This window comes from Argiope bruennichi, chromosome 2, assembly GCF_947563725.1.
Source record: "Argiope bruennichi chromosome 2, qqArgBrue1.1, whole genome shotgun sequence".
Classification (NCBI taxonomy): domain Eukaryota; kingdom Metazoa; phylum Arthropoda; class Arachnida; order Araneae; family Araneidae; genus Argiope; species Argiope bruennichi.
Genome location: NC_079152.1, coordinates 100,916,789 through 100,938,839, shown reverse-complemented (window position 1 = coordinate 100,938,839; position 22,051 = coordinate 100,916,789). Strand labels below are relative to the sequence as shown.

General features: G+C 27.4%; 1 protein-coding gene across 4 annotated transcripts in view; it reads left to right on the top strand.

The window, feature by feature from the left end:
• The window catches only part of LOC129962064 (SEC14-like protein 2), a 49,006-nt gene extending 31,218 nt beyond the window's left edge, over nt 1–17,788 (top strand). For 2 of the 4 annotated variants that reach the window (XM_056075774.1, XM_056075773.1), the window contains exons 4-13: nt 785–828; nt 1,175–1,237; nt 2,333–2,426; nt 4,422–4,516; nt 5,482–5,560; nt 8,331–8,411; nt 9,783–9,869; nt 11,735–11,838; nt 14,157–14,460; nt 17,288–17,787. In XM_056075774.1, coding sequence (XP_055931749.1) covers nt 785–828; nt 1,175–1,237; nt 2,333–2,426; nt 4,422–4,516; nt 5,482–5,560; nt 8,331–8,411; nt 9,783–9,869; nt 11,735–11,838; nt 14,157–14,460; nt 17,288–17,385 — 1,049 coding nt within the window. In that variant the 3' untranslated portion in view covers nt 17,386–17,787. Of the gene's footprint in view, nt 1–784; nt 829–1,174; nt 1,238–2,332; nt 2,427–4,421; nt 4,517–5,481; nt 5,561–8,330; nt 8,412–9,782; nt 9,870–11,734; nt 11,839–14,156; nt 14,461–17,287 lie in introns of all 4 variants that reach the window. The other 2 variants (XM_056075775.1, XM_056075772.1) reach the window with 2 other exon arrangements.
• Nucleotides 17,789–22,051: the final 4,263 nt, after the last annotated feature.

Below are 22,051 nucleotides of genomic sequence, written 5' to 3'. Positions count from 1 at the left end.
AAAATAAAGTACATGAAAGTGTGATTAATTGCATGGTTCTTCAAAACGTAAGCTTAATACTCTCACTCGATTATATGAAGACGACTATTTTCAGGCAATTGTATCATCGTGCGAATGACTTAAAGACAAAAAAATCTTTTACTTCTCAAATGTGCATGATGAATCTTTATTGAATATGCAAAATATCGTGTACATAACTGATCAGCATTTTTTTTATATATATACTTCGTGGTTTGTGAATTTTAAACTTTCGAATTTTATATTTTGAATATGTTTGTATATCTTTATTTGCAATAGAAAGTAAATATTAATATGTAAAGGATTTTAATATTTAAAACATCATATTTTCTTATGGTCTTTAGGGATTTCGATTAGATTTGACACAGTTTTATAATTTAAATAAATTGATCTTTATCTAAATTATCAGATTTTTACAAATTGGTTAACTAACCGTCGATACTAATGGTTTCTCATAGTTTTCAAATATTTTTATGCAATGTTAGCTCATAAAGCAATCGAAAGAAAACCGAAATGTGACAAAAATATCCTAATTTATTGTAAACTAAAAATTGTTACTATGATATAAGAATCTCTCTTTTTTCACATTCAAAACATATTATATTTTTCAATTACGTTTAAATTACGTTAATTTTTTCTGAATATCCTGTGCTTCCCTAACAGTAATGCAATATATAAAGATTTAGATAGAAAATATTATTGCAATATTCACAATTTCTGTATACGTTTTGCATGATTATTTATTACGTATCTTATATATTTACAGCTCGTGATTTCCACATTGATCATGCAGAAGATATGTTAAGAAAAGTAAGACTATTCAAATCGCATTTCTGTATATTTAAGGATATTTTTAGTTTACCGTGAATTTAATTGAAAAGTTGAGAAAATTCAGTAGCTATAAGCATGATAAAGGATAATTTATTTTAGTATTTTTGCTGAAACCATATTTCAGTTATAATTTAAAATATCTTTGATTAAATTTATTAGTCAATCTATGTGATTAATCTTGCTTTTTTATTAATTATATCTTAATTTTATCGTTATTATTGCAAAAATTCTCAAATAAACAGAAGTTCGAAAAAAGGGAACTTCTATTGGTTAATATATTATAATATCTGAAATTATCAATGATATTGGATATTTTTATTTTCAGCATATCCAATGGCGGAAAGAATATTCAGTGGATACAATTTTGCATGATTATATACCACATGAAGTAAGCACTTGTTTTTCAAATTAATCTCAGAAACAATTACACTCTGTAAACAGAAAATTTATGATTGTTCTGAATTTCTTCTCTGTTTTATTGGGTGCTGAATACATTTAATATATTAATACGAACAAATTTTTAGTGTTTAGAAATAAAAAAAAAGTATAATGGTAGTACAATAAAAAAAAACCTATTTGTTCTAAAAATTATTTTCTTAACTGTATAATAATAATGATATCTTTTTGAAAAAATGTGTTTCAGAATAATTATATGTTGTGAATGTCGTATTTATTGTATATACAGTTCTTCATAATTTAGACAAATTTGATATTTTTTGTGATAAATTTGGAATTAAGAATGGAAGATCTGTGGGTTGAACAGTCTAAATTATCAAAATGTTCAGTCAATATAATTTATTCCACAAGAAATTTAATTCTCTTAATGCATATCTCTAACCTTAGATCTCTACTCTTATTTCAGCTTCAGTGTTTTACAAATTAACTCTCATGAAAATATCGCAATCATAAATTAAAACATTACTAATTATTACTTACTAACAACAAAAAAACTTTTTCATGTTCACAAATTTTTGAAACTCGAAAATTCTCTCAAGGATAAATTTATGAAATAATTTCTCTCAAGCAAAGATTACAACAGAAAAGAATTAAAAAGGGAAAGTTTTAACTTTTTTCTTACTTTTCTATAATATAAAATTTCTAAAATTGCTTTTTTAAGTAAGAATAATTTATATACTAATAATTATTTAGTTTCTAAATAGCATTTATATGCTCAAGTTTCGAAATATATATTTTCAGATAGCTATCTAGCTTAAAAATTTTACTTTTTAGCGCAATATCGCTTCAGATTAAAATAAGCATATAATATCATATAGTATCAAAAGCGTTAAAAGGTTGTAGTTAAAAATCTAAAAATTTTGTTTTGGAAATTTGTTTGTTTTGAATCAGTTTTTTTTGTATGTTATAAATAAAATAAGAGAATTATATGGAATTTTAAACGCTATATAATAAACTAGTTTTTATTGGAAACTAGTATAAATTTTATTGGAAAATGCCTTTAATAAAATGATGAAACTCGTTTCAGGCTTTATCAAAATATTTTCCAGGAAATTTAATAGGCTTCGACAAAGAGAATTGTCCTGTTAAATATTTCGCTTTTGGTAACATGGATGCAAAAGGTATCAATTAATATTGCTTTTTATTATACTTATTGTAATATTTTTGAGTTCATATTACTCTTTACTTCAGAAAATAAACTAATGTTAAGATACAGAATATTATCTTTTTATCCTTATTGCAATATAATCATTTTACTCCTGTTCTGAGTGCGATAGATTTGAATTTAAAATGCTTCCAAAGATAAAGCATCTGCTTTCCCATTGTGAAATCTCACATACATTGATAAATTTATGTTTGAAATATTCAAATTAGTTCGCGCTGGTAAACTGAAAAATTACTTTGTACCTTGAATTTAATACATTATGATTTCATATATATTATTTAATATATATTCCCTTAGAATACAAATTTAAATGTGATTATTACAAAATTATTATTAAAATAATAAATTCAGTTTTCTACCGGAAACGAAATGGATGCTGGAACTTCATAACAAAATCTTGGGAAACAAATATAGATAGATCTTTCTTTGTTTTTGAAATTCATCTCATACATTTCAAAGCAGAGTAAAGTATAAATGCCTCTGAATGGTTTGGTTTAGTTATATTAAGGTCCCGTTTGAAGCAACACTAGGGCTATTTTAGGACGGACCTCGTAATTTTGAACCACGGTCAGATGACGAGGACGTCACCTGAGCTGGCACCCATTCTCCACACCACACCAGCGGGAGGACGTTTGGTCATGACGGATTTAACGTGCAACTGGCCCCCGTGCACGGCGGTTCTTCGGTGGAATCGGGTCTCGAACCTGAAACCCTCCGGTTTTGAGGCCGAGACCTTACCACCAGGCCACCGCGGTCTCTAAATGTCTCTGAAATAATTGTAAAATGCAAGCATTTCTTTATCCTATTCATTAAGAATATGTTTTTTTTCCTCTGTATTCTGATAGTGCAATCTTGATTTCCTCAATGCAGTATTAAAGAATTTGAAGTAATACATTGGGTACAAAACGCAAGTGTTCTAATAGAAAGGGACAATGAAATGAACTTATTCTATTGGAAGAAAATAAATCTTTTTATATATATATCTTATAAAATATATCTTATAAAAAGAATATATATATATATATATATATATATATATATATATATATATATATTGCTTTGTTGTCCTAATTTGGGTGGGAAAAAAATGACGTAAACGCAGATAGCAGAAAGTCTATCATTTACCTACTTTTTTTAAATTTCTGGTGGCTACGAAACTGCACATTTGTAAGCTCATTGAATACCTTTTATTGGCTTTTGAATCTGCTAGAGCGACAGCGCCATCTAATTTCCTAGTGGAGAGTTAATCCGGGGGAAAGTTTAAGAACTCATTCAAGCATCTAGTGAATGAATATCCCTTATTAGCCCAGGATATTTACTAAACATATTTCCACAATGTTGTTTGATTTTCGGAATACATTATATTATCGTGAAGATATCATAATAACAATGTTGAATATTTGGTGCTGGAATGGCCATTGGAAAAACATCTTTGTTAATATATATTTTATGCATCCACTTCTCTTTGTAGTAAATAGTTTATGCGTTAATATTCCATTCCATTATTAAACATTCAGAATCATAATCATTTAGAAATAAATGAAAATCCATTTTTATTCAATTTTTGTCTATTACCACAATTTAACTTAAAAACAGGATCTTATATACTATGATCAATTGGTTATTATTATTGCCCAATTATTAGAAATAATAACTGTTAATGTGAAAACCGATTCATTTCTTTTATTATTTATAATAACCAGTTGCATTGGCCCTATTATATCATATTGGCTGTAACATATATTATATGATGAGAATTAAATAAAAAATCATGCACATTATGCAACTTTTAACGAAAATCTCCATCCTTTCCTATAATTTTTTAAATTTTTTTAGAAGAAATGTCTTTTAAATATTGGCTTTTCGTTTACAAGTTTGCGTATAATATAATAATTTTATAATATATAATCTTTTATAATTATTTTAATCTCCTTATTAACTACCTTTTCAGGTGTACGCAGATCTGCAAATTTTCCAGAGATCATGAAGTATGTTATTTATATTCAAGAAAAAGAAATGGAAGTTCTGAAGCAGCAAAGCAGGAAAGTAAGTATATAACCAGACCAATTTTTTTCAGACCTGAACTAAATGAAAATTAAAAATTAATTCTTTCATTCTTTTTTCTCTTCTTTCTTTTAAATTCTTTTTAAAAACAGCATTTCAGAGAAACGAGTAATTTTGAATCTTTTGAAAGTTAAAAATATATGAGGAAGAAGTAAAGAAGAGTGGCCGCATTTGAAAGACAAAACATTTCCATTTAATATGTTATTATACGTTTATTCAATTAAGATCAAACGGGCCGCTGTCCTTGTAAACATCATGCACAGATAATTCATAATCTTTAAGATATGATCTCATGCAAAAAACATTGACAGCTGTTTAATGTTTCAGAGTGATTTAGGACACATTTTATGTTGATATATATAAAATCTCGATTTCTTCTGTTCGTCAAAGTATGGTTATATAATGTTTTAAAACGAATGGTAATATTACGTGGGGGAAAAGGTAAAACAGAAAAATAATGTATATTTTAGAAAATATTGTTAAATCTATTCAAAATCCCCGGATAATCATTTAATTAAGTTATATGTTTTTGTGTACATCTTGTAATAAATAATACAATGAATGGAATCATTAAATCGGGATTAGAATATATTTTTCAAGAACCAATATTAATTTCTAAATTTTTTATCCAACTAATATTAAACGAATTAAACTTTTCCAAAATATTAACAGCAGGTATGATTTCTTATATCATAAAATAAGCCTTTTTTGTATACATATTATCTTGAATATGAAAGGGAAGATAAATCAACAATACAGAAATGTAGTTTAAAGAAGGATAAAATGTTTATGTGTTTACTTTTATTGGCATTTCACTGAAGAGTAAATAAAAATTAAACAAAATCCGTACTCAAATTTTAGAGAATATTTAAGGATTATAAAAATAAAATTTTATGTATTATTTATGAATAAAATTGTATGCCATTAATAATATACACATTTTACAGCTTGGTCGGGAACTTCCTGGAAGTGTGTATATATTGGATTTCAAAAACATGACCTTATCTGATGCAACCGATATGAAAAGTAAGGATATTATTGTTTTTTTTAAAGAATATAATCGATTTCGAATTTTCTCCGTTGTTGAACATAAATTTCATTGCATTACTACTAATAATAAAGATAAATGTCTATGTGTGTGTGTGCGTATGTGTTGGCACTCCTCAGGATAAATATTTGATCTATAACTACCAAACTTGGCATATCTATATTGGAAAATAAAAATGTGCACCTCGAAACAAACTTTAAAAAATTTTAATAATAATTTTAATTATTTAAAAATTTTGATAAATTTTGACGTTTATCCACTGTAACATCAGAAAATATTACAGTACAAAAATGAATTTTCTATAAATTTAAAATTCAATGAATTATTTTTTAATTACATCAATTTTTTTAACCAGTGTACTGAGTTTCTAATTTTCATCAATTAAAAAAATATTTTAAACCCCTTTTCTAGAAATACATAGTGCAATGAACAGAACAACATGCCAATAATAATATGTGTCATTTAACTATTGAAATTTGAAACCAAAAATATTATTCTATTAAGAAACTAAATTACATAATATATTATGGAAAATTTTAGCGAGCATTAATTCCGACAAACCAGCTGATCACCCAAGGGAACTAGTGGATAATAACCAACACATTCAATCACATGAATTTTAGAGTAATTTTTAGGAAACCAATGTTGTTTAGTTAGAACACAATTCTAAAACGTATGCATAAAAACGTTGACACCAACTTTTATGTGAAATAAACAAGATGATATATTTTTTTTCTTTTTCCAAAATATAATATTCTTATTATATACAGGGTTATCAAGTTAAATTTCTTCTAATTTAGTCTTTGTAGAACGCAGTTCAGGCTATTATGAGATGAAAATTGTTAAACAGATCTTTCAAAACACTCAAAATGTATTTTTTAAAAATTAAGTCAAAAATTCTTCAAAAGATCGCGCTTTAGCATCAGTGTAACCATCTAATCTGTCTTCAGAAATGACTGCGTGTATTGATGACCATTAAAACTAGAGCTACCACATTTGGAATGTGCGCATTTTGAAGTGTGGGAATGGAATAATTACAACACTGGAATAAATTAATTTTTTAATAAGAATATACTTAGTCAAAATTTGTTGGAAATTTTGATATTTTTCGTAAAAATTGCACCATGAAAATTATTTTTACATCATCTCAAAATTCAAAATATTATCTGTTCATTGCAAAGAATATTTTGCCGTATAATTTTTTTTCCTATTCTTAATTAATTTTTTTAAAAAAAACGTTTTAAATATATCTTAAAACAATACATTTCATTGTTGAAATGAAACTCAAATCGTTTTCATTATTGCTAGTTACATTTTACCTGATTTTTTCACTATTCTAATTGATCAAGGTGTGGGGATATTTTTTACGCCTTACTTTTTTTCTATTTTGTGAAGTTCTCAGTATAAGGTATGCTTTAATTAACGTTTTTTTAAATTTCTTTTTCTCTTTTTTTTATAATTAAGGTAACAAATTCTTCCATTTATAAACACAACTGTTTTCTCATATGGTGTAACTTGATTATAAACATATAAACATAATTTTTTTTTTTAAATGCATAGCATAAAATAGTATAAAGCTTCTACAATATATGAATTATTTGAGACATATTTTTTTTCTGAGACTACCATTACTACAAAACTTTAAAAAAAAAAATCTAATTGGAATTTTTACCTACCACTAATCTCGTTCAAGCAGCTAGTCGCCAAAAGCGTCTACTTACTATTATATGCTACCCACAATTTTCTGATGCAATTTTTCCAGCAGAGTTTTGTAGATGATATACTTAAGTCTGCAAAAATTTTACAAATACTCTAATAAATGTTAGATTTTAGACGTGAGAATTTTTGAGTTTTTTTTCTTTATCTCTTATTCCTTAAAATTCTCTACAACCAGAAATCACTAGGAAAGAGATCAGTTTAGCGAAAGAGTGAAGCAATTTGACTCTTTATCAATGATAGAACGGGTTTTCAACATTGTCGTGGTTGCTCTTTCAAAAAATAAATAGACTAAGCCCAATAATTAATGAATTTGATTAAATAAAATGTCAATAAGAGACGCTGTAGGATCTGAAAGTCTAAGCAGAGATTCCTAAAGAGAAAAGAAATAGTTACGTTAGGTAAAGGTTATTCGAGGTTTATATCACAAGGGTCAGATCTGGCTATGTTGCAAAAAGCATATAATGGCGGTCATGAACAATTAAAGTCTAAATGTCAAAAAATAAAACGTAGGTTTGAAAATGGTTGAAAATGCTGGTTTAAAAGAAATGACAACGCAAATTCAAATATAAATTCTGTTAAATTTTGATGGGAGGATAAAACCCAATGCCGCTTTTTAAATAATTAAAAGATTTCAATGGGAACTCATAAAGCATTATCTGTCTCTCTCTCTCTCTCTTTCTCACTCTGTATATATATATATATATATATATATATATATATATAAATGTAATTTATTGAATGACCTCGCTATTATTGATCATATTGTTATCTATTATTTATTCTGATGCAAATTTATAAATAGATGGATTAGCTCAAATTCTTTTCCAACGGATCTTCCAATTCTAGTATGAATCTCTGCTAAAGCTTTAGAAAGTTTTAACATATTTTTCGTAATTTATATAATTTTTGAAATTGTAAAAAAAAATATTCTTAATGTAAATTTAAAATAATTTAACAAAAAAATGTTAAAAATATATTTTACAAAAAAATCTTTTTAAAGGCGCTAATTATATATATAATATTTTTCAGCAATGGAACATGCAAGTATACTTTCAAGAATGTATCAAGATAACTATCCTGAAAGATTAAAGGCAGTTTACATAATTAATGGTAAGAAAGCATTTTTCGAAATCTCCTAAATCGCGAATATTTATTCTTACAAATTTATCATTTATTTGAAAATTATAAATTTTGAATATGAAGTGAGAAATAAGGATAATAGTTAGAAATAATTTCAGCATAAGGTCTTTAAACTGTAATTTTGTAACTACAATACATATTTTGCTCAAAATGAAAGTGAAATATTTGAGAAAATATCATAAAGTTGCTTTGGTCTTAATTTTTTTATTGAAAATGAAATTAATTTTATAAAATCAGGTTTTATTTTCATTATCGTCTTATCGAAAAAAGGATTTCATGCACAAATGTTTTGCCTTAATACGATTTACGATAAGATATTTCAAAGGTCCAGTAACAACAATGTTTACGAAAAATAATCAAAACCCTCCAGAAAATGAGAAAACTCAGTAGTTCTAATGAAATGGGAAAAAAGAGTTTTCTTCAGAAGTAAATGGAAATATTGCTGTAGGTAAAAGAGGGAGGAAACAATTTTTTAATACATAACACTTTATCACGCCTCAACAGCAATGAATCAAATTTTAATAATTTTTCTTCTTTTCTTAACTTTATTTTCTCCGTATTTGCTAATAAACTCATGAACATGAAAATCTAACACTGCTTATTGTAAAGACATCAGTTAAGGTCTTCGAATATCCTGTGGGAGACGAGGTCTCATTGTATCAATTAACTTATAAATCTGTTGTATATAATGAAAAGTAAAGCACATTCAAATACTATAAACTCCATTGAACTTTGGTAAATTGCTGTTCGATTTTGATTTACTGCAACATTTATGTTCTGTGAATTATTATTCGTAGAATTAACACTGATGGGTTTAAGAACATGCTCCATAATATTAGATCAAGTATGAAGATTTTATGTCCCATTCCTTGAAGTATATCTGTGGCTTACGACAACGTTCTTTATTCAGAAAGAAACTTTCCTAGAAATAACTTTTTATTCTTTATGCATCAATTTAAAAAAAAACATTTATTAAAATAAATAATTTATTTTGCATTTTTAAAAATTTATTTTGCGGACTTTAATGAAAATATCTTCTTTATCGATTGCTCTAGGAATATTAAAGAACAAAAGATTCATCCTAATAAGCTCTTTTCTTTCTATAAATGCGACCAGAATAAAAAAATAAAAAAATTATTGCCTGTGAGAACTCTATTCTGCATAAAAAAAATTTCTTAATCCACTGATATTCTTTCAATAATAGATCATAAAAGTCTCAATATTTGACCCAAAGTTATGGAGCAATCATTGAACGCATCAGTATATTAAGAACAACGATATTTTTTTTCTGAAATTTATATACAATAGTCATATAATAAGTTTTATTCATTTTTCTTTCAGTTTCTCCTTATTTTTATATAGCCTACAATATAATAAAAGTCTTTATTGTTGCAAGTATACTGCGGAAAGTTCATATCTGCAAAAAAGGTATACTGATTTTTACTTGTTTGTACAAATATAAATACTAAACCATTAATTATAAATATTTTTAATTTTAAGCGATGTATTTCGGTACCCTTTTTGGAATTGAAATATCCGTTACAGTTTCTCACTGTGCATGCATTTTAAACTAATATTGGCAAGCTTTTGCGTTAAACTTAAATATATAGATATTTTTTAATTTAATCTATTTTATATTTTGAGTTTCTGTGTAATGTTGAAAAATATCTGTCATGATAAATATATGAATAACACATTGTATTATTTATGAAAACGCCGTATAAAATCTTATTTAACATTTTAATTCAACTGATGTATTAAAGAATTATTAAGTATAAAGTATCCCTTCCTGTTAGATTTCTACTTTTTATTTTATTTATATTATTTTAATTGTATTATATTATTAAAAAGATTGGATTTATTCGGTGACTTTATATTATAACGAAAATATATACACATTTTGTGGTGAACGCTTTCTATGGAACAATAAGGAAACAATCAAAACAATCCGGCTTTTCCGAAATTAAAGTGGTCATTTGTTTTCAGAAAATTCTGCTCCATCTATTTATATGTTCTTTTAACTCAGACGTTAATAATTTTTGCAGTTTTATAAAGATGCCCAAATACTTCGCTACGTATAGAATTCAGATCTGCATATCATAAGCTAATTCCTGAAACAAGCGCAATTTGCTGTAAGCTGAATCCTGCAATAAGCGCAATTTGCCATAGGATCAATTCCTGAAGACAGCTCAATATGCTTTCTCTGTCTTGAGATTAAAAAAATAATGCATACGAACTCTCATTCTCTGAAACGCAACACAATTTTGTAGTCTTCTAAAGAAAATTACTATCAATTTTTCCAACTTAAATTTTTTTTATTAAAATCATCCAATATTTTAAAAAAAATAGATTCTAAAAATATGGTTGCTGAAATCAATTTTTAAATGCTCTGTATTTAATTTTATTTTTAAAATGCTGAAACGTATAGCTACTGTACACTTGATTGTTTAAGACATAGAGAATGTCAAAACCCTGAATAAAATTCAACAAGATAGTTTTTAGAAATATTTAATCAGTCTATTAAAGAGAATTTTTTCTTTGATAATGTTCCATTATTACTTTCTAAAGGATTTTTCATTATTTTGAGCTATGGCTACAGATTAGGCTGATACTTGAAACAACAACCAATTTTAAAATTAAAACCATTTCAACTCAAGTGCGTTTGACTGAAGAGAATAGATATGAGATTCACTAGGGTCACATATGCCATGAATACGATGAAATCGAGCTTCATATCTATGATCTTTCAATACCGAAATCAAATTCTATCATCATACCGCCACTGTCCCTGTAAATCTGTGAGATAGTAACTTATTAAGAAGGATTATAATCTTTGATGCGTCTTTTAATTTTGCGACCTCAGGCAAACTTTGCGATTATCAAATTACACCAAGATGGTAACATTTCCGAATTTATTTGGCGAATGTCAGTTTACGCCAAAATCATCATGCTCCGTTATAAATGATATATCAAGATAGTTGGCGAAGGTTTGCATTTTTTGACGATTTTTGGGGGAGAGTATAAATAAAAAATTACCGAACTCCCAAAATATTTCTTTACTGTCAATTGATTATTTGCCATTTAAATTAGGAATATTAGCATAAATATGGAAAAATAATATGGATTCATACTTTTATACCATGATTTTACTGGGTATATTGGATTAAAAATATCTCAAAATTTGAATAATTTTAGTTTTTAATCATAAATAGTGATTTGTAAAAACTGAAATAAATTAGAAAAGTAAGCTAATATGTATTCTTAATTTATAATCTTAATTAAATTTCTCGTAGATTTTCAAGATAAGCTGCTAAAAATAATAGACGGAGAACAATTACCAGCATTTTTAGGAGGAAACAGAACAGATCCTGATGGAAATCCTCTTTGTAAATCATTTGTAAGTACAGCCATCCATTTTCATGTGCACGCACGTATGTGCATGATATTCTATATGGTTAAAAAGTTTGCTTGAATTCTTAATATAACAACAAAACTATGAAATAACAAAATACAATGCATTAAGTGAATAATATATAATAAGAATAAACTATTTGTAGAAGGAATCATTGTATTAATAATACAATGATCTGAAAATTTATTACTTACTTTATAGGGCATTGAAAGTTCTGAAAAATAATGTCAGACTAAATGATATACTTTCGCGAGTCAAATAATAACTATTATCTAGCATGCGCAGTTGAAATTTTTTTTAGTAAAAGATAAAAACATTTAATTAAACCTTGAAAAGTCATCATTAAAATATTTGCAATGGCACAAGGTAGTAGTGAACGAAAGTTGAAAAAGAATTTTTTTTTTGAAAGTTTGAAATTATGTAGAGAACATAAAAATTGTAATTTCAGTTTTATAACTATCTTACAATTAATAAAATGTTTATTCAGAATATTTCGAATTGAATAAGAAAAAATTAAGAACAGCAATTGCCCTACATATCTAATAGAGAATATAAAAATTTTATTTTTAATGTCTTAAATTGATAAATAATTATTCGATGTTTTAAGCATTTAAGCTTATATCTATAAGTTCCATTTAAGTTTTTAAAATATAATTATTTAATTTAAAACACGAAAGACTTTTAAATAATGTAATGAAATTTTAAAGTATTGAATTATAACCTAAATTTCACTTTTAATATTTCAAAAAAAGATCCAGGCATTTCAACTAAATAAGTTTCAATAAGAGATTACTATACATATTAGTATACATTCATACATCACCATATTAATTATTATATATATCGGTACTAATAACAAAATCGAATATTTGTGTCTCGTTGTTTTATAAAATGGACCGTTTGACCTAGAGCTATCAAATTTGACATTGGCATTTGAAGAAAAAAATGTGTCTCTTGGAGAACTTTTTTGAAATTTTAATTAAAAAAATTAAGAGAAATTTTAATGTTTTCCACTACAGCTAGCGAACTGTTTTTCGCATTATTTCAGAATTAAAAATTACGTATTTTAGTTATAAAAATGTAATTGTTTTGCAAATTTTTCCTGAATACTGGTAATTTTAAAAAACATACTTTGCATAAATTTTAATAGATTCCATTATTGAAATAAAATTAAATTATTTTCAATGTTTCGTCAAATATTTGATGATGTTATTTTTATTCCATTATTGAATGTTAAAAGAGATTTTATTTAAAAATTAGTGTGATTTACAAGAGGGATAAGAAAAACGAATATATAACATCACGAAATTTAGACAATAGATGAAAATAGCTCTACATGGACAATGTAATTGAGATAATTTACGTATATAACCAATTATAGATTTTATTAGGATAATTTATGTAGATTGAGTGTAAACTTATTTAAATAAAACGGCTTACACATCTGCCCTAACTCAATGCTTAAAGATATTTTCTCTGGTGATTTTGAACCTTAAGTTTGGCATAAGATATTTAATTGAAAACAAGCAGAACCAATATTTCCACCAAACTGCCGGACATCAAAGGTGATTCGTAATTTTAATAGTGCAAAGAATAGTTTGAAAACGTTAAACTATTTATCGATCATCCATTCCTATTATTACAACCAAAAGAAAAAGCATACCTTTTGTTTAATAAGACATGGAATAATAAAATATATTGAAAAGCACTGATGAAAAAATATTTGCATATAAAACCTATGGAATAATCATTTTCAAAAAGTTAAAACAAAATGAAGTTTTTCTGTAAAGAAGGAAATTGTTAAAGTTAGTGGCATTGGAATAATGTTGTACATAATTTTTCAAAGCTTTTCTAAACCGTTTTTTAAAAATAAACTACAAAAATCTATGATATGATAATTGCACATATGCTAGATTATTAATAACTGACGATCGTGGAATAAAATAGAACTATGACATTGAGAAAAATTCGGATAAAACTGGAATGAATATATGTATTACAGATATGTATAAGAGCTAAAAGATTTTATACAAAATCCATAGAATAGAAAAATGAGTAGCAGTATCAAAAAAAAAAAAAAAAAAAATGTGCATTAAAATATAATTTCAATATTTACTTTAATGATAATATTTCTATGCTAGTTTATTATTGTTAAATTATTCATCTATCTTTCACGATGCCAATTTTTATTTTATCTGTCTGTTATTCAAACTTGATACTAAATAATGTCCAATCTCAGTATAAATCAAGATATTATATTAAATGATAAACTAATAAGATTCTTTTCTGTATATTTTCGCAAGGTAAACCATGCTGGAATAATACCAGCTAAATACTTCAAAAACAAATGTAGTAAAGACTTTAAAAACAAGGTCAACGTGCACAAACTCAATGTAGCAAGGATGTCCACAGAAGAAGTACAAATGCCCATTAACGAAGCTGGTTTGGTGATAGAATGGGAATTTGAAATTCAGTATCGAGATATAGAATTTGGATTGTATTTTCAAGATCGGGCTGGTAACAGATTTCCCATAATACCTGTGAAAAAAGTAGATGAAGAAGAATTTACAGAAACAGGAACTTATAGAGCAGACAAAGCTGGCACTTGTAAGTAAATTATATTAATGAATGTATTTTTGTACATAATTGTTTACAAAGATTACTCTATATTAATAAATCACGTTTTTGTCTAGGAGCACAAACCTACTAAATTTTGCGCTGTTACTTTTGTTTTCTAGTGAATCACAATTAGGTGTCTATCACTACAATGAGAAGCCATTTGATCACTTTATTTCTAATATATATTTTTTAAAAACAGAGAGTGTGGTCTCTCCTTCACTTTCTAGCATATATTCTTATAAAAATGTTAACCCAGATAACGTTTGAACATATTTATTGTACGCCCCTTGGCATACAATAGTTAAAAAATTCTAAACTTTGGCGTGAATAGCATTTTTACTGAATTTATCGTGTCATCCTTGACAAGCGTTTTGGCGACCAATCCTTGGCATGCGTTATTTTCTCTCTGTTTTAGAGGAGTTTTACACAACCGATTAAAACTCAAATTTGACACAACACTGCATTTCTAGTCCCAAAATTGCATTCTAAATTTGATATATTTAAGTTGTTTCGTTTTTAAATTATCATTTTTACATGTTTCTCAAAGTACATGCCAACTTACAATCAACTCGTGGTTGGATTTGGCTCAAAATTTGATAGATTTCTACACTGTAGATGTTAAACCTGCGAACTGTATTTTGCCTATTTAGCTCTCTTCGTTTTGTAGTTATCATATTAACTTGTGGTGAATAGCATATAATCCAGTTAACAACTACGCTACATGAGCGTAAGCTTCTGCAACCTGGTTAAGTTACTGGACTGCGAACCACAAGGTCCCATATCCTGACTCATACCAATTCGCTACAAACTTATATTGTGAAAACTGGACTGACAAATTATCTCTGAACAGATTTTACTCAAAATTTGAAATATAACTGCAAATTTGGTGTAATGACGGTATGCCAAATTTCAACCACCTAGCTCCATGCGTTTATTATGGGTTATTTTTGTCACAGACGGATAGACAGTCGGACATTTTCCAAAAAGGTGTTTTTCGAACTCAGGGAAGTCTAAAATGTGAAGATTCCTCAAAATCTCGAGTTCAAATTTTTTGACAATTATTATACTTTCTCTATATTACGTATACTTAGTTTAGTTTGGTTTAATTATATTAACGTCCCGTTTAAAGCAACACTAGGGCTATTTTGAGACGGACCTCGTAATTTTGAACCATGTTCAGATGACGAGGACGACACCTGAGCTTGCACCCCCCTCTCCACACCAGTGGGAGGACGTTTGGTCATGACGGATTTAACGTGCAACAGACCCCTTTAGATGATGGTGCTTCGGTGGAATCGGGTTACGAACCTGAAATCCTCCGGTTCTGATGCCGAGACCTTACCACTAGGCCACCGCGCCCTCCTATTACGTATACTAAAAAGTTATTAAATTTTTATCAAGATTTGCTTTTTCTTATTGTAATTACAATATACAATGTGTCTTTGAAAAGTAACGGTGTAATGCATATAGGCAAAAAGTTTATATTTTGGTGAGAAGTGATAATTCTTCATTAAGATTTATTAGTTCGATTCCTCGGTATTTTCCATTCCTATGTAAAATCTGGCTCTCGTAATTTAGTTGGTATAACGATTTTGTATCCCGAAGAAACTGAAGTTATTTAAATTATTTCCATTCTCATTTCTTTTTATTTCTTAATTTAAATGTGGGCACTCAACGATTATCCGTAAAGAAATTCTTTCGTTTCAAAGTATAATTAGGAATCGACAAAAAAAAAATGTGAATGAATTAACGTTCAGGATGATATATAAACGTAAACGATAGAAAGACTTTCGGAGATAGACCCGAAGAAACAATTGAAATAGAATTGAACAGAAAAAATGAAACAATGAAAGAATTAAGTGAAAAAAAAGCATCACAGATAACTTATCATGAACTCATGGAAGATAACAATCCATTTTATGATTCTGGGACACAAAAACTTTTTCACCGAAACGAAGTTTTTGGATAAATAATTGACAATTTGTAAAGAAATCGTATTCCAATGAATAATATGAAGTAGATGATTTTTTGAAATGCTTTTTTTGAATGAGTAATAATCGTCGCATTTTTGCTTTACAAGCATCAATCATGTAAGACACACTATTTTTAACTAAGAAAGATCTCCATAATAAATTTAAGGAATAAATAATTTTATTATTAATTTTTTATACTGAAGCGGCAAATATTTTGATAAATCTGTACTCAATTTCCAAAACTTTTTATAAAATTTTACAGTTTTCTAAGATGATTCCAAAATGAAATAAAAATGTAAATTGAACTGGAAAAGAATCGTTAAATTGAATAAGGAATCGTCAATTTCGTTTCATTTTAATATAATCCATGTATCCTCGTATTGGGAAAAAAGACACACTTTCTTCAATTATTTGATATAATTTCACATAAAACACTTCACCAAAAGGGATCAAGGATTTTTAGTCGCTTTTCTGTAGTTTCTAAACAGGCTTACTATTTAAATCCAAACTATTGACAAAACATTATAACTGAAGGACAAGAAGAAAATCAGTATACAAAATTTATCATAACAAAAATTTATTATTTTGTTATGATAAATTTGATAACTCAATTTTTATCAGATTCTATCTAATTAAAAAAAAATTGCTTTTTTAAAAAAATATATTATAACTTAAAATTCTGAAAAACTGAGCAAGTTTCATTTTCCTGCAAAGTAGTAATAAAATATGAAATTAAGAAAATTTGAAAAAAAATCACTAGTTTAATATAATTAAAATGAGCAGTATGTTTCCTTTTCTGACGTTTACTTGTAATTTCACTTACAAATGATTTTATTTTTCAGATATCTTTGTCTTCAACAACTCTTACAGCTGGATGAGATCAAAAGACATAATATATCGAATTGTTGTGAGAAATCTTGAAGACAATCTATCTGACTGACTGTTTTCAGCAGAATATTTTTATCATCTTCTAACTGTATTTATTCATTTATATATATATAAGTCAAACATTTTCAAAAAATTTTACATTACAAAAGTTACATTACATTTGAAAATATTTGTGAATTTTTTACTTTCTTATCATACTTTTATTTTTGGTACTGCATGAATTATTTTATAAATCTAGTATATGTCTAAAACGACACAAAATATGTTTTAAGTATTTGATTTGTATCTGAGATTCTTTTTTCTTAAAAGAATATTTATTGATGTATAGTTCATTTGTTAAGGCATGAAGTGAATATGATTATAAGTTGTTTCTTAAATGCTCAAAGAAATTGTAAATCCCTAATCTAAGTACAATTTTATTAATGTAATTTGAAACGAACTTCTTGGCATTTTAAACTAAAAAAATATTAAAATGTGTATATCTTATCATTTGGTGTAGTCTGTGAACTCACTTTTTATATGATATAACGGTTAATATCTGTTTTATTAAAAAGCTACATAATATATTTTATTAAATATCAACATTCTCATACAAAAGAGCAAATTCATCTAACGTATCTTTAAGTTTCAAACAAAATAAAAAATATTCTAGTGGGTAGCCAAACAGAACATTTAGGCATTCCCTAAAGTTTTGGATTGTTTTAGATCAAATTAAAATAGCTTTACGATTCCTTCCACAGATATTTCTGCCATCACATATTTACTTTTTTATTATTAATTAATGTGAATGTATAATCAGATAGTGATAAAATAAAAAAGTGTATTTGAAAAGTACCAAAACTTTATCAATGATGTTGCTGCTAACGATCCTCCATTATAGCATTTTACTAATATTATTTCATGAACATATAGACATGAAAAAAATCAGAAAATTTATAGACAGTCATTTTTAACCATAAATCTTATTAGTATGACAGCAAATGGATTGATTGTGATTATTTCGCGAAACATTGGAGCAAAATGGTAACGGATTTGATACACGATTCCTCAAAGCATTCAAGCTCTAGAAGTAGATTTATAATTGTTTAATGTAAATATTGTCGAGAAAAAAAATCCGAAATTTCATAGATAATATCATGTATTACTCACAAAAATTTTATTTTTTTAATATAATTCTGAGATAAAGTTAGTTACACTCTAACATATGTTACGCTTGTAATATAACAAACAAAAATGAAAAACTGTAAAAAAAAAAAAATTCTTTTTCTAGAACAATTCTAGTTTTTGTAAATAAATGTTATAATGTAGGTCAAAATATGCTTTTTCTTTAAAAGTTACATATATATTTAAATAATTTTACTTTTTCATCACCATTTTATCCTTATGTTAAAAAACAACAACAACATATAAACATTCTTTTTAATATTTTCTCCGAACCTGATGTCCTAAGTTACTTAAGCAAACTATTATCCACAGATGAAATGTTTTTACTTTTCGAAGATTTAAGAACAGCGTTTGAACACAACTCGGATATCTCTCAAGTCTAAACGAATCACTTTGGTAACTGATTTTAAGTCGTTGTTTTTTTATTAGCAATGCAAGCAAGATAAAAGACTGATTCATGCAAAAAGATTTATGTTTTTGCATACACAATACATGTCCTCTCCCCTCTAGATAAGGGGAAAAAATTATAATAGGAGGAAATAGATTTTTGAGTGATGCACAAATTTTTGCCAGTAAACAAAATGGAAGTTGAGCGTATATATCCCTTCGTATGAAAAGAGACAAGCTAGAAGCAAGAGTTGTAAGCAAATTACACACATAATAAATATGAAATAAAATGAACACATTTAGAATATAGTATGCGAGTAATCTATATTACCATTATAAATGTGAAAGTTTGGATGGATGGATGTTTGTTAGTCAATCACGTCAGAACTGCTGAACGGAATTGGATGAAATTTAGCACAGAGGTAGATTATAGTCTGGAATATGACATAGGCTACTATTTATTCCGGTTAATTGAGTTGTTAATTTTCGATTGATTAAAAAGTAACTTTCTCGCCAAAAATCTGAGTCCAAATCCAGACGAATTCCTGCAACAAAATTGTAGTGAATTTTCAAATCACTCTTTACGAGCTTAAAGCAAGAGGAATTAGTGTCTGTTTTTCACATGTCCGAGGTCATTCTAGCTAGGGATTGCAATACCGGGATACCGAATACCGGTATTTTGAGCCCTTTGTACAATTTTGTAATACCGGTATTCACAAGTTTAAATACCGTTTTTTCGGTATTTACTAGCATTTTTTAAAATTGTCTCCACTATATGTTCAGGTATAGCCAACATAGCAAATAGTATATGTTTTTGTTTTTATGTGTCCCTAACGGGCGAAATTAATTATACTGTGAATACAAAGTTGTATTGTACAATAAAGAGAAGTGATAAAATACTGTTTCAGAACGGATTGTAAAACCCTCCACGCTTTCATTCAGAAAAAAAAAAGGGATATAGGACACATGTCTTGGGAAGTATGCCAGCCGAAAAATGTGTGGAAGTGCTTAAAGCTAAATTACCGAAACATGCATTATCCCTGAAAGAAGATGTTGTATCCATAACGACTGATGGGGCAACAGTTATGAAAAAGTTGGAATGGTGCAAATCAGCAGTTGTGCAATGCTCATGGAATTCAATTAGGAGTAATATAGGTATTATACCAAAAAATATAGAACAGAAGAATCCAAATACTATGGATATAGAAATTTCGGATTCCGACTTTGAAGAGAGTGAGAGTGATATTGACGATGAAGATAATGACAATGTAATTTTGAAGAAGACATTGCTAACGAGGATGAAATATTAACCCATCAATAATTGCTTCCTATAGTTTATAAAGTTCGAAAAATTGTTAAGATATTTAAACGTTCCCCTACAAAAAATGCCGTATTACAAAAATATATACTAACTGAAAATAAAACAGAATATATGTTAATGTTAGATTCTAAAACACGTTGGAACAGTTTGCTCCTAATGATGGAACGATTTTTGAAACCTGGAAATCCATTCCAAAAAGCAATAATCGACTAAAAGCAACAAATTAATTTTTCAGATAGTGAATTCGACTTAAAATCCAGAACTGTATCAGCTCTACTTTCAATAAAACTGGCTGTTGAGGCATTGTGTCGGAGAAATTCTAATTTATTAACAGCTAATGCAACAATAAACTGAAAGAACAGCACGCATCACTATCTGAAGAACTATATATTTAATTCATTGAAAAATCTCACAGACGAAATGCATACCGAAATAGAAAATGTCTTACGGTATTTACATAAATATAATGCTTTTAAAAATGAAAATGAAAAAGAAGAAAAGAGACAAACCAATTAAAATCTGATCAAATTTATAGTAAATTTTCTTAAAATTTTTTACCCACAAACCTATTCATGGAATTAGAAGAATTCGGTACAGTTATCGAAGATTATGATGACCCTAATGTCGATTGTAAAAGGAATTGTCTCTTAAACAAAAATTAGAATTAGCGATAAATAAAAAAAAATCAACAAACCAAAATACAATACAGAAATCAGCTATATTCAAAATTATCCGCCGAGAAATCTATTTCTTTGAAGATGAGGGATTTAGAGGTAAATACTTGGAAAAAGTATATCGTGCATTGCTAACAGTACCACCACCAACTAGCTTAGATGCCGAAAGAGCGTTTTCGACAGCTGGTAATTTTTGCACAAAATTACGTTCCAGGCTTAATGACAGTACAATTGATGCATTCTGTTTTTTAAGATCCCATTTCAAAAGTTTGTAATAGTACCATAGACTAAATAGTGATATTTACATTTTTTGTGTAAATATATTAATATAATTTATAAGTTACAAATTATTTTTTATGATATTTACACTCTCTTATAAAACTAGCATCCCCAAGTCTCACATTCGCAATGAGAATCACAAAAAAGACCATTCTTTTATGGAATGAGCTGTACCAGAAGTCATCAACTGCCTCTTTAACTAAATTATTTTTCCCCACAATTTCTCAAAGGTTAAAAAACAAGCATTTCTTCAGTGATTTTCACTTAACAAAATTTCTTACTGGCCACGGTAATTTTCATTACTATCTCAAGAAATTTGGATTATCGGACACTGATCTGTGCTCTTGCAGCGTGGGTGGAGTTCAAAATGTCGAACGCTTGCTTTTTAACTGCTCCAAACTTACTGAAGGGAGAAGAGATTTTATTGTGGATCTCGATGCCTGTAATATTAAGTTTCCACCTCCGCTTTCTGTTTTGGTCGACCACAAAATGACTTTTTTTCTGATTCTGTAAATTTATTGCCTTTGCTGCTTCAATTTTTAATTAGTCTTGTTGTTTGTTTTTATCCTTATTTTTATCTGTTTTTATCTATGTATGTAGTTGTTTCTACTTACTTCTGTAAGCCTTGTGCTGTATTTTGTAGTGCACAAGGATTGAATTATTATTTTAAAAAAATATCCAGACAAAATGAATAAGGCTTCAGTTTTTTTTTTTTTTTGTTTTTTTTTTTTGTTTTTTTTTTCCGCGCTAACGAGGCTAAGCTTAACATGTTTTCGATCGAATATTTCAAACGATTCTATTTATTTTCTTACTGTTTGATGCATTTAAAATTAAACATTGTTAATGAATCGATCTTTCGGATTCATTCTGAAGTACTTTTAAATCAAAATAAA